The 12,509-nt window shown below is 38.5% G+C and overlaps 1 protein-coding gene across 17 annotated transcripts in view; it reads left to right on the forward strand.

Annotated features, from left to right (window-relative positions):
• ARID1B (AT-rich interaction domain 1B) overlaps window positions 1-12,509 on the forward strand; it is a 408,038-nt gene that overhangs the window by 108,657 nt on the left and 286,872 nt on the right. For all 17 annotated transcript variants that reach the window (XM_075126832.1, XM_048844164.2, XM_048844156.2 and 14 more), the window contains one exon: window positions 7,382-7,492. In XM_075126832.1, the coding sequence (XP_074982933.1) occupies window positions 7,382-7,492 (111 nt within the window). The remainder of the gene's footprint in view (window positions 1-7,381; window positions 7,493-12,509) is intronic.

Below are 12,509 nucleotides of genomic sequence, written 5' to 3' on the forward strand. Positions count from 1 at the left end.
TTCATACTCCAAATCCTTCTCTGTGGATTTAGTGAAGAGACCACTCTCCTTTGAGCTATCCTTCTTTTGTCTACAAATTAAGTGTTGGCGGGTGTGTATTCAGCCCGTGTAATGAGGCCCTTTCCCTTCCCCATATGTTTCGATGTGAGTACCAAACTTGCACACTTCTTCTCTCTGCTTTTATCACACATTAGAAAGGTGCGACAGAAAAAAGGCCAGCAGAACATGTCTTGTTTCTGATCAGATCAGTTATTGCTACCCTTTTTGATCCATGGAATACAATTGGGCTAAAAGAAATAGAGCAACAAAATAAGAGCTTAAGAGAGCAAATTTTGTCTTGAAACTGCTTCTGCAGTGCTAGCTTAGAACTGATCCTGGAGGCCCTATCTGTGTAGAACAAATGGACTAGATTTTTCTATGAGAAACGTCCATGTCCTGGAAAAATAGCTAGCTGATTAAAATCACCTGCTATTTGGCAAGATGCTGCTCTGTTCAAACAAATAGAGGTGGGAGATGGGAGGATTTTAATGCCCCACCCTCTGTATAAATCTGCTACTACAGAGGCATTTTCCAAATAAAGTAGGATTGCCTGACTCTTCTCGTAACTTCCTGAATGCCTTATGGGGGTTTGATGGTACTGGGTTTGAGCATGTCAATATGTAAACGTTAAAGAATTTCTGGTAGCATTCAGTCATCAGGATATTGAGGTGCAGCTGAAGCAGGAAGTTCAGTGCTGACTGGCATGATAGCTGCTGCTCTTGTCTCCATTTTTACATTTTTTTTTTTTTTTTTGCTATAAAGAGGTCCACTGACTTTAACCACGAGAAGTGTCCACCCAGATCTTTAGGTGCACACATGTTTGAGGGGTGAAGTGGAGTTACTGCTTTAGTAGCCAGTATGTAATACATGGCAGACTATAGCTTTTATTTACACTCTAGATGATGGATAGATGCTGGGCCAATCTACCCAAACTCAATCAGGCATTTTCCTCTATGGTGAAAGCCCACTGGCTTACACTCCCCTCTTCTCTGTGACCATAAGTAGGCAGCTTATTGGTCTGTGCACCAGAGAACATAGGATTCTCAAGACATAGGATTCCAGTCCCTTTTTCTTGAGCTCTTCAGTTTATTGCTTCAAATTAACACAAATTCAGTATATCAGTCTTGTTCTTTTCCCCTTGACCTAGGGTCTTCTGCAGGATCCTATCCACAGGATTGTCCACCACAGGCCATCTGCTTAGTATTCTAGGCAAGCATCTCTGCTCCTTTCTAGCTTGCTCCCTGCAGGATTAGACTGTACAGGCCATTCATCTGAATCATGTCTGATCCGGGTTCTTTCCCCTGACCCAGGGACCCCTGCAGAAGCCTACCTACTCCCTGCAGCAAGTGAGCTACTGGTTGGATTTTATGAAGACTAGGAGTGATCTTCAGGCCTGAACCCTGGCCTCACAGCATCAACTTGGGTGGGGCTGAGCCCTTAAAGTGACTGCGTCCTTGTGTGAGAATTTTGGAAGGCTTCAGTTTGGTAATTTTGGCACTCTCTCAAGCACTTTAGGTGGAATACCTCTGGTTCTGAGGTTACAGCATTGGGCTTTACTGTGATCAATGACTGTTCCCTTTTAAACCATCTCTGTTCTCTGAGTGTTTTTAGAGATTGCTCCAGACTGGTGAATGCCAGATCATGGAAAGTAATTTAAAGTTAGTTTTGCCTCTGCTACACCAATTTGGAAAATCCACTTTGCCCTGTTTTGAAATGCATTCTTGCAGCAGCAGCATAGTTTTCTGCCTTTCTCTTTCTCTCTTCCTATTCCCCACCCTTTTAAAAAGAGGCTGTTTAGTTAATAGGTTCTGTGGTGTGTTTCTGGTTTGTTGTCCTTTCTATCTGAATACTGTGGAAGTTTCATCTGGAAAAAGCAGACAGAGGAATAAATGAGAGGATCTTTTCCGTTCCAAATTTCTTTGGTGTTATACCACTGATACTGCTTCCTTGCACTCATTGGTTAGAGTTGCAACCCATCAGTCTGGCTTGTAAGAGTAAATCTCTTACCAGAATCTGCTTGTAAGAGTAAAATACTATCAGAGTGGTATAATGGAAAGATAAACTACGTTTGGGATTTAGTTTGTCTTCCATATTCTCACGCGGTATATTACTTTTAACTTCCTTTTGCTGGAAGTGTAAAGGTGTTAGCATGGCATTTTTCTTTGAGTACTGCCTTGCCCACTCTACTGTTCTGATGGTGTTGCAGTAACAAGTTGGCAGTCCTCTGGTGAAAGCTCGGGCTGGCAGGTGACTCTGTCGTTCTCGAGTTGGAAAATTGAGAGATGGGGGATCTGTTTGCATATATGTACTTGTAACATTGTATGCTTTGTTGTACAAAATGTTATGAATGAATATCTAAAGCAGTGATCACAATGAATATTTCTCTGCAGCTGCTAACATATCACCTGCTCTGATTCTGTGGCATGGAGTCCCTTCAGAGCTGAGTGAAACAATTCTGTATAGTAGAGCTGTATACTCCTCCTCTTACTGTTACACTGGGTCCTGACCTCCATTCTGGAGGTGACCTGGGAACAGATTTTTTCCTTTGCTTTCATTTTATTATTGGCACATTACTGTTGAATTGAAGGCTTCAAGCTATATATGAAGTCTTTTAAGGATCAGCCAGTGAATATATATTGGATATAAACTGAAATTGCTTGTAATGAGGTTTTAAAACGGACGCCTTCTATAGTATTTCTTTTAAGTGGCCACTTCCGTGGCCTCTTATTCAGCCACTGTCCTGCTTATCTTCATAGGAATCAGTATGGCTTTAAGTTATCCCTCTACAATTTACTGCAATAGAAAGGAAAGGAAATCTAGGTGGTGTTTCTTTTTCTTTCTTACCCACCTTTTTCTTTTAATAGGGTTTTCCCTACAGATTAATGACTCCACTGTGCTTTCATTATTTTAAATACAAATAATTTAAGCTGTTTTATCATTAACCTCTCTCTCCTTCTACAGAACTAGGTAGGGAGGCGTGAATTACAACTAAAAGTTTTGAGCAAGCCAGTACTACATTAACTCAGATACAGAAAACAAGAAAAGTGTCCCATGTAGGTGTGAACAGATCTCTTTGAGCGAGGTCCAGTTACACAGTGTCATGTTGTCATTTTTAAAAAATCCATTTACTCCATAATGGTTCCCGTGCAGCTGACTCCATAGTGTGTCTACACAGCAAAAGCTGTGCATGGGCTAGCCTACCTAATCTAGTTTAAATTCAGCTAGTGTGGATAACCGTGGCAGTGCAGTGCAGGGAAGGCCTCAGCGCAGATTTCCTGGGTACAGCATACTAGCCTGCGCTGAAGCCTGTGCGGTATTGTCTTCACTGCTCTTGTTATCTATGCTATCTCAGGTGGGCTAGCCCCGTACACAACATTTGCTCTACAGACATACGCTAAGCGAGATCTCATGCTGTATAGTTGTGGACCAAAGATCTTTCGGACAAGTCATGACAACATGAATGAGCTACATGATCTATCTTACTAAATGGTATAAATTTACAGAATACCGAGAGAGAGAGAGAGAGAGAGAGAATCTATCACATGCACATGCATCCCTGAGAGTGTCTGGTTTTGGGGCCATATACATTAATCAACTTTTACTGGGTGTGGTAAACAATTTCTTTGAATGAGATTTTAATTAGTGTACTGCCATATGTTGAGGGAGATGGCTTCCTCGGTACACAACCGTACCTGATTGTGTTAGTAAAGTGTAATTTGGTACCACTGCTATTTAAATGTAATAGCTGTATGTATTAACTACTTTCTGGGCTTACATCTCCAGATGTGTGATTTTTCACATATATGTATAGGCTCACTCGGTTATCTGTCATCTTGATAATTTATCTACTTTTTACTGTATACATGCTCTTTTGATGTGACTCATATAACGTGCGTTTCACGAATAAAAAAAAAGTTCCAACACAAACAAAGCTGTGTATTTTTAAAAAATCAAAATTTCATCCATGTTTGGTGCATACACCTGACAATTTGATGGCTTGGTCTGCTGCCTTTCCTAAAGTCTTATGGAGAACCTCAACTTTCAGAGTTACTTTAGGATTTTGCTGATAGTTCTTGCTGTAGCAGCCACTGGATTTCTTCCAGAATTAGAAAGGTTTGAGTGAATGGAAACTTTTAGCCTGCTATTTTAAAGTAAGCCCTTCTCTCTCTAGCACGCACACGTGCTAGACCATTATATTTTGCTGTGATTAATAAAAACCCTAAGCTTTGTTTAGAAAACTGAAGTTGTCAGAAGTTGCAATTTTGTGAGTGAAAAGATGGAAAAAATTATCAGGAATCTTAAAGATTCCTCACTCTCAGAAATGAAAATGAAAACTACAATTCCATATGCACCTGTAGTGACATGACACGCTATCCTATTTGAATATACCTTTCCTTATCATGTCTTTATTTGCAGAAACCTCTTAGAATCATTCTTACTGTTCTGTGCATTAAAATATTTTGCTGTAAGAGGGAAAAGTGATCTCATCCCTCCTGTTGTTCCGGGAAAGAATGATATTGAGCTCCTTCCTTTGTTTATAAAGCCAACACCATGGTAAATTTGTGTATTAAATTATTTCTCCAGGTTTCCACTGTCATAACCTTAAAACAAATACTTTTTAAAAAAAGTAAAGAGAGCACTTTGTCTGAAATTCATAGAAAGCTGATAATAACATACAGAGACAAGGTGGATGAGGTAATACCTTCTCTTGGGTGAGCTTACACGGAGCTGCTCTTCAAAGAGCTCTGTTCAAGATATTACCTCACCCACCTTGTCTCTCTGATATCCGGGGAACAACATAGCTACAACAACACTGCAAACAATAGTCTTTCACCTCTAGGTCGCTGCTCCCAAATTGCCAGTGACACAAGAAGTTTCTGTGTAACGACTTTACATGAAATGGTCTCAGCCCTGTTCAGAATGCACAGATGTCCACATCTTAGTTGGCACGGTTGACTACAGTATCCACTTCTGTGTCTTACTTGCTGGTCTTTCCTCCCACCCTTAGACTTGGTCTCTCCAAGATCAGAATGGAAGAGCACTGGTGGTCTATTATAGGGAAGCTTGTTCTCCTGCTGCCTGTTAAGAAAATCTGTGGCTAAATAGTGCATTTAAGGCTACAGGGCTGTCAGTTCAGACAGTCTCCAAATGAATAACCAAGAACTGATTCAATTCGTCCTTCTGTGCTTCTCATGAAAACACGTTTCCTCCCCCCAGGAAATTTTAGTAGGAAATGCGTTTTTAAATAAGACCCAGCAAACATGTGGGCACAGCCATGCTTGGTACTTCATAAGGGGTTAATAACTCTTATTTGATTTTTCAAACCATAAAACATCTTTCATTTCCCAGGAAAATTGTCCTAATGCAACAGTGTCGGTTTGGAATGAAGAATAACTTTATTTCTGAGATGATGTCTGCCAAATTGAATATCCCATTTATCTTCCTCAGTGATTTTTTTTTTTTAAAGTGGTTCTTGTTTGTTGGCTGTAAAGGGAGAATGAAAAGGAAATAGAATGCTGAATGCACAGTTCAAATCCACTGTTGCTACTGTTTTCTAAACCGGGTTTATTACGGACGCGTGTTCAGTGACCACAAATAGTGTGTGACTGTGTGTGCTTAAACAAAAAGGAAAGCAGAGGTTTGCTCATTTGTTTGCCTATTGTGAAGCTGTCCTGCACCTTTTTGCTCCTTTGTAACAGGGTGAAGGCTACTGAATGGAGGACTTGTGCCATTTGTTGATTTTAAACCTCGCTGTTAATCCACAGGAACCTGCTGGTCTACACAGCAGGAGAACTGTGTGACAAGTGGAAATCTGGGAGGGGAAAAAGCAGGAGGGGGGTGTGTCACAGTAGATAATAATGATTCAGCCATCAGCCTTTGTCACCCGTAAACCTAATTGTTACCCTCTGCTGGTAACCAGATTGAAGTGCTGGCCTTTTACGTGTTCCTTGATTTTACTTGAAACATGCTTATGATGGATAGACCAGTTTATTGTTGGTTTACGTACTACTGTCACTTTTGTTAGCTTTTGTTTTTAAACCTTGTTAAATTTTCTCTTGCTCTTATTTCTTCTTCCAGTTAATATTTTTGCAGTTTCGCTCAAAATGACAGAGATGGCTGGGTGAAAACAGTATGGTTGTTCACATATTTCCCTGTGTCAGACTTTCATTAGAGCAGGGGCAGAAAACTACTGCTCTGCAAGCTAATTTTTGTGGTGTCACTATATTGTCAATAACTGCTGTTGGACGAGGGAATCTTAGCTATAGGAATAGTCCTTTATAAGTAGCAGCAGTGTAATTTTTTTGAGTATGGGTGAGGGTGGGGGTGGAGAGAAGCTTGAGGTACACTTTCAAGCCAAAAAATGTAGTCTTTAAAAATAATTGTTCTTTTACGTGCTTATCAAACTTGTAAGATAGGGAAACAAAAACAACTTAAGCCAGCAATGTGTTGTACAAATTGGGGAGAAATAAAAAACCGAAAATGAAATGAAACAAAACAGAAAAACCTTTAAAGTATGATACTTTTTTTCCTGCACACTCAGAAACTGGTTCTTCAACATTCCCTGCCAGTTATACATTCTAAAATAAGCATTTCACATTCTGTCCTCCTCCTCGACTTTATGTGTAGAAGTTGGTAACCTGAAGTGTAGTGGCTAAGACTATCTCTGCATCTAGAGAATATCTTTTCTACGTGGTGTAAGTGATCTTATGCCATTATGTAACACTGCTTAGGCTTGTGCCATGGCCTTAGGAAGGCTCTTGACTTTCACATAAGTTGCTGATATAGACATAGATGTACCACTGATCAACTCTAGTTCTTTTCTGGAAAGTTAGGCCATATATATTTCACACAATTGCAGAGAGGGTTTTATGGGCTCAGAGTTTATGTTTGAAAGCTGTGTCAGGGTGGTGGTGGAGTCTGATTATATAGCATTCTCAGATCCAACATTGTAAGATCTTCCAACTGGTGCAGTATTTCATCAAAGATTTGCTATCAGTATTTGATCATCTGGAGAATATTTTGGCTTCTTAATCCCTCTAACCTCTCAAAAAAAAGTATTTAATTGATTTTTTTAACCTGTACCAGAGGAACATAAATGGACACACAACTCTGTTTAGACTCTTGTCATTCTTATTCCTTTATAAAACATTAAAGTCATAATGGCACCCAGTAGGACTGATGATTCCACTGAAAAATAAGGTTTTTCTAATACAAAATTTTGATCAACAAAAAACAGATCAGAAGTCAGCTGTTATCTCTTCACCTTTTCTTCACATGGGTTTAGCTGTGACTGCTGTGGCATATGAATAACCATAGTTTTTTTATAATTTTGTTTTTGCAGGACATGTCTCAGGAAGGCTATGGAAACAGATCCCAACCCCCTATAGCCTCAGGAAAGCCTAACCATGAAGACTTAAACCTAATACAACAAGAAAGACCATCAAGCTTACCAGTAAGAAATTAATGTGCCAGTTGTAGAATAGTAGTACATTATTTCAAAATGAAAAATACTTTATAAAGATCTTATTGTGTCTATGATATGTGGATGAGATTTTGGGATGACAAATATATAACAATTTCAGTACCACATTGGTTTTAAAAGCATAATGAAAACTGATTACAGTGAATGATCAATATATTATTTAGGGTAATCCCGTATCCCTTAAAGGAAGTCTCTTAGTCAGATAATTCATTTGGTATTAATTTGTTTAGTGGCCAATAGTTTGCCATATTAAATATAGTTTATTCTGTCAGTATAAGGTTCAGATATTGTGTGTGTGTGTGTTTGTGTTCATAGCTTGAACTGGTTCAGGACTTTAACTGATTCACAAATTTGTACCCAGATTTGTCTCTGTGTGTGGAGAGGAAAGAGTATAGCTCATTTGTTAGCTTTTTTGGTTTTGCATACATACGCAAGAGAATTATTCAGGGTCTTTTTAACTCCTGACTCTTCCTTTGAGGGTTTTCTCCCCTGAAATACGTTTTTATTTTATTTTAAAGACCTTGTAGGCATCAGTAAGGAAGCAACGCTGCCATGAGTTATTCCCTTCAAACCCCGAACACAGTTCATTAGTTGTCAGCAAACTATGAGACACTTGCAAATATCAAAACTACTGGACACATCTTTTCACAAGTTAATTCTGTTTTAGTCTATTGGAACAGTCTAAAGGATGGTATTAATCAGAATTATAGTAATACTTTATATTGGTCTGGTTATTATCACTTGAGTTTTTGTGATAGATGATCATGTTAAATTAACCTTGCCTAGTTATATTAGCTTTATGCATAATTGAAAAAAACAAACTAACACCGATAAATTGATACACTTAGCAGAGACATCAGAGCTATCTGCACATGGAGGTCTTCAGTGCCCTGATAAATGCCAGATGTAAGATGCAAAATATGTTTTGGCTGTGTTGCCGTTTACCTCTGGTGGTTTTAGAAGAAGTAAATCAGCTTCATGTACCCGCACAAACTTAAACCAGTTGAAATATTTTTAGGTTAAAAGAGCAAATTGGTTAAACCAAGTGATTTGTGGCTGTGAATACAGTTGCATTGAACTGTAGGATATTTCCAAGAGATCTCCTACAGTTCAGTGGGCGTGTAATCGTTTTAAATTAGTGGAGGGACCCATTCAAAGAGCAGATAAATTAAGTGTGCTTAACTTATCTAGACACTGGAGTTACATGTGAAATCCAAGAACTTACTGCATTTTTCCAATGACATATGATGCTATCATCCATTTCTAAAAGCATAAGAAGAATTTGCAGCAAATCAATCAAATATTCAGAACTAGAAAATTATCATAAAATTGTTTTATGTTGTGACAATTCCACTTGGTAGGCTGATCAAGCTGAGTCTCTCCCCACCTTGTAGGTTTTTCTGTTGTTCAAATCACCTATCTTATCTGTCCTGTCTACAGACGTTTTGAAGCCTGTGTTAAAGAAAAGACTGTGTAATCAGCATATTTTTAGATCTTTTAAAGTTCCATTTTTAAAACATAGGATAGTGACCAGAAGTATGTATGCCATAAATTCCTTCCACCTGGTTTTATACACTTAGATATATGTGTGCTTTGTGGAGGAGCTATGAAAATTGGTTTAAACAGTGTTGTCCACTTATTTTTGAACTGGTTTTTGTTTCAGCATTTTTCCAGTAAACCGTTTTTGAGACTAACTCAGAAATGGTTGTTGACAGTCAGTTGTACATAGCAAATAGTGTGGACATAGGCTGTTCCGGCAACAGTTAAACAAATTTAAAAACTTTGATGTGGGCAGGCCCTTTCCCCCTCTCTGTAGTTGATTATGTCTCCCTACCACACACAGTGTAAAGAATTACCAACCACATAATGGTCTAATAATTTGGTTACAGTTTTGTTACATGTGATATGCAAGCTATTTCAAATTTCAGCATCTGTCCTACTTTTATAAGGCGCCCGCGGTGGGGGAGGCCCATCATCAAAGTATGAGAAGAGTATTGGGTATTATGTGTCACTAAGTGTTTGGTATATTCAGTAGTTCATTATTATTCTAACTGTGAGTTGATGGTGTTATAATTGAATTATAAAATTTTTGGCCCCCTAGCTTTAAATTTGTGACTTAGTCTTAAATACCTTTATTCATTGAAAGAAAAGGAGTACTTGTGGCAACTTAGAGACTAACCAATTTATTTGAGCATGAGCTTTCGTGAGCTACAGCTCACTTCATCAGATGTAAGCTCACGAAAGCTCATGCTCAAATAAATTGGTTAGTCTCTAAGGTGCCACAAGTACTCCTTTTCTTTTTGCGAATACAGACTAACACGGCTGTTACTCTGAAACCTGTCTTTATTCATTGAATTCACAACTAAAAAACTTTGATAAAAATCCCAAATCTGCTTCATCCATTCAAAAATCCTACTATTTTAAAAGGTGGAAGGAGGGGGTTTCCTGAGACTAGCATGGAGTGGAAGATCTTTTCTCTTTTCATTCCATTTAAAAAAAAAAGCAACCGTACATATGTATACACATTATTTCCTATCTTGTGAATGAACTGTCCTCCACCTTCTTAATCTCAGAAAGAAAATCATTCTTGTATTATCAAAAAATACTTGTCCTTCTGAGATTGTGTTGGGATTAAAATGACACTAGCGCATATATTACTTGGAATAGGAACAATCAGTGTCCAAAGGATGCTGGAGTGGTAAATACTGTAACGTGGTTCTTTCTGTGGGTAAGAATTGACTGAACATATTATTCCACCCGCACCAGCTCCCTCCAGCACTTACTTGGACAGTAACGTTTTGTATCCAGTTTTTGTCTAGCTACCAAAACCCTTGACCAACGTCTCTGCTGTAATATTCCCCAAATTCCTCTAGTTTAAAACTGGGTGTTTGGGAGTCATTTGGGGGGCATTCAATATATTCTTTGAGTGCTGTTTTTAAAATCTGTTTTGTAATGCTGTTCTTGAGAGTAGTCAATAAGTTTCCATGGGCTATTTTAGTCTCAAATGATGCCAAGGTTGTGTTTTTAATAAAAAAATTTGGTTATGTTTTCGTTCATGATAGTCCTATACAGTTTACCTATTATAGTTTACTTTTTAAGGGTGTTAGATGACATCATAACTGCTCGCTCTAAGTTACGTAGAAAACTTCTACACATAGCTAAAAGAACAAAGAAACCAAATAATAAATGTTGGATGGTTTTCCCTGGCACTGGTAAAAGGCTACCGCTTTGATGGATTTCAAGAGGAGTTAACCACCTTCTGCAGCTCTGAAAGCTGATTTGTGTCATCCTTTTGGAAGTTTCCCAACAGGTTAGTGTCATAGTAAGCATAGCTAAACAGATCAATAGTTGTTCCATTTCCTTCACACATTGTAGATAAAAGTCCTGGTATGAATGTCCCCCATAAAGTTCAAAGCAGACAAATTTGTAATGTGGGTTGGTGACAAATGTCTACAAACAAAATATAGTTTTATTGGCTACTCTTAATGGCCCATCAGGTGCTATACAAAGTTCCCCTTCCTTCTCTTAAATGTTCAGCTATCTGGAGGGTTTGCCCTAGAGGGTTTTGACCATGTGGAGTCACTAAGAGTCCAAGTGAAATGTTGCGTAGAATAGTACTTACAGCACTTTTGTTTTGGTCACAGTTGGAAGGAAATGCCAGGCTTTTGAGAAAACCTGGGTATTTGGTTCTCTGTGAAGGAAAGGAAGTAATAAATGGAAACTGTTCCTTATTAGGCGGGGAGGGGGGAGAAGCTTGGATGAAAATGTCTGGAGAACAGCTACTACGGAGGAAATTTCTTTAAAGTTAAGGAGTAGTGGCAAAAGATACACAGTTCTGTGATCGCTGGAAAGGTAAAAATCCTTTACCTTTCTGTTCGCTTTGCAGATGAGGCTCCCTAATGATACATCAGCAAAATGGTTGTTGCAGGCAGTAAAAGAGCTTAGATTAGCTCTAGACTCTCTGCGTGTGGTGTGTGTCATTTCATAAACTTTCACCGCTGATGAGATAGCTAGGATGAGGGGGTGAAATGGGAAGTTTCATTTATTATTTGTTATTAGTTTTTAATTGATTTCCACAGGAAAGTTCTCAGATGCAGTATCTTATTTTTCACTAAGGTCCTATTTTTGTCCAGTTTCCAGCTTGGTTGGAGTACAAGGTCAAGTGACTCTACCAAGATCACCTTGCCTTAGAACACAAGTTTCTCCTACACTATCTACAAGTCCCCTGCTCTGTACTAGGCCCCTAGAGGAGACTGGATGACTTCCCTCCTAGCTCATTTCAAAGCTCAGTGGGCCACTAACCTGTACTGTACAGCAAGCAGCCTCCTAACACATTTCCTTTTAGTCTTTTAGCTAAGATCAGATCTAGAATCAATTTAATATCAGATATTTCCTTTGGGGTGAGTGGGGAAAGATGATATCCATCATTTGCTGTGCAATGGAATAAATGCTGTACTAGATCTTCTCTGCCTTTAGCTTCTATTTTCTCAGGTTGATCCTAAAATCTAATATCTTTATTGGGTCTTTTTTTATGGATGCTCAACAATCTTATGAACAAATAAAAATAGCAATGAACCATGAAATTAGAATGCTGTCTGTACCTTATGTGAGTCATGTTTAAGTTTGGGTGCACAAACTTTTACAGAGGTCCCAGCTCCATAGTAAAATGGGACCTTGTTGTATTACATTTGACAGTATGGACAGCAACACAACAGTTATTCCTCTGTGGTTTTGTTTACCACTTAATATTTCTGATATTTTGTGTATTACACAAAGGGGCATTTAAAATGCTGAGCAGTTATTCTTTGCATACTATGTATTTTTGAACTGTTCCTATTATTGTGAAAATTAGATTTTCAAGATTCTCTGCTTAGGTAATATAGTGAATGGTGCAGCTTAAATGTAAAGTTAAATGGGTTTGGACCATAGAGCAATGTTTCAAGTAGATGCTTATCTGATGGGAAGAAATATCTAGCGCAGTAATGGC

The sequence above is a fragment of the Caretta caretta genome, chromosome 3 (genome assembly GCF_965140235.1).
Source record: "Caretta caretta isolate rCarCar2 chromosome 3, rCarCar1.hap1, whole genome shotgun sequence".
Lineage (NCBI taxonomy): Eukaryota > Metazoa > Chordata > Testudines > Cheloniidae > Caretta > Caretta caretta.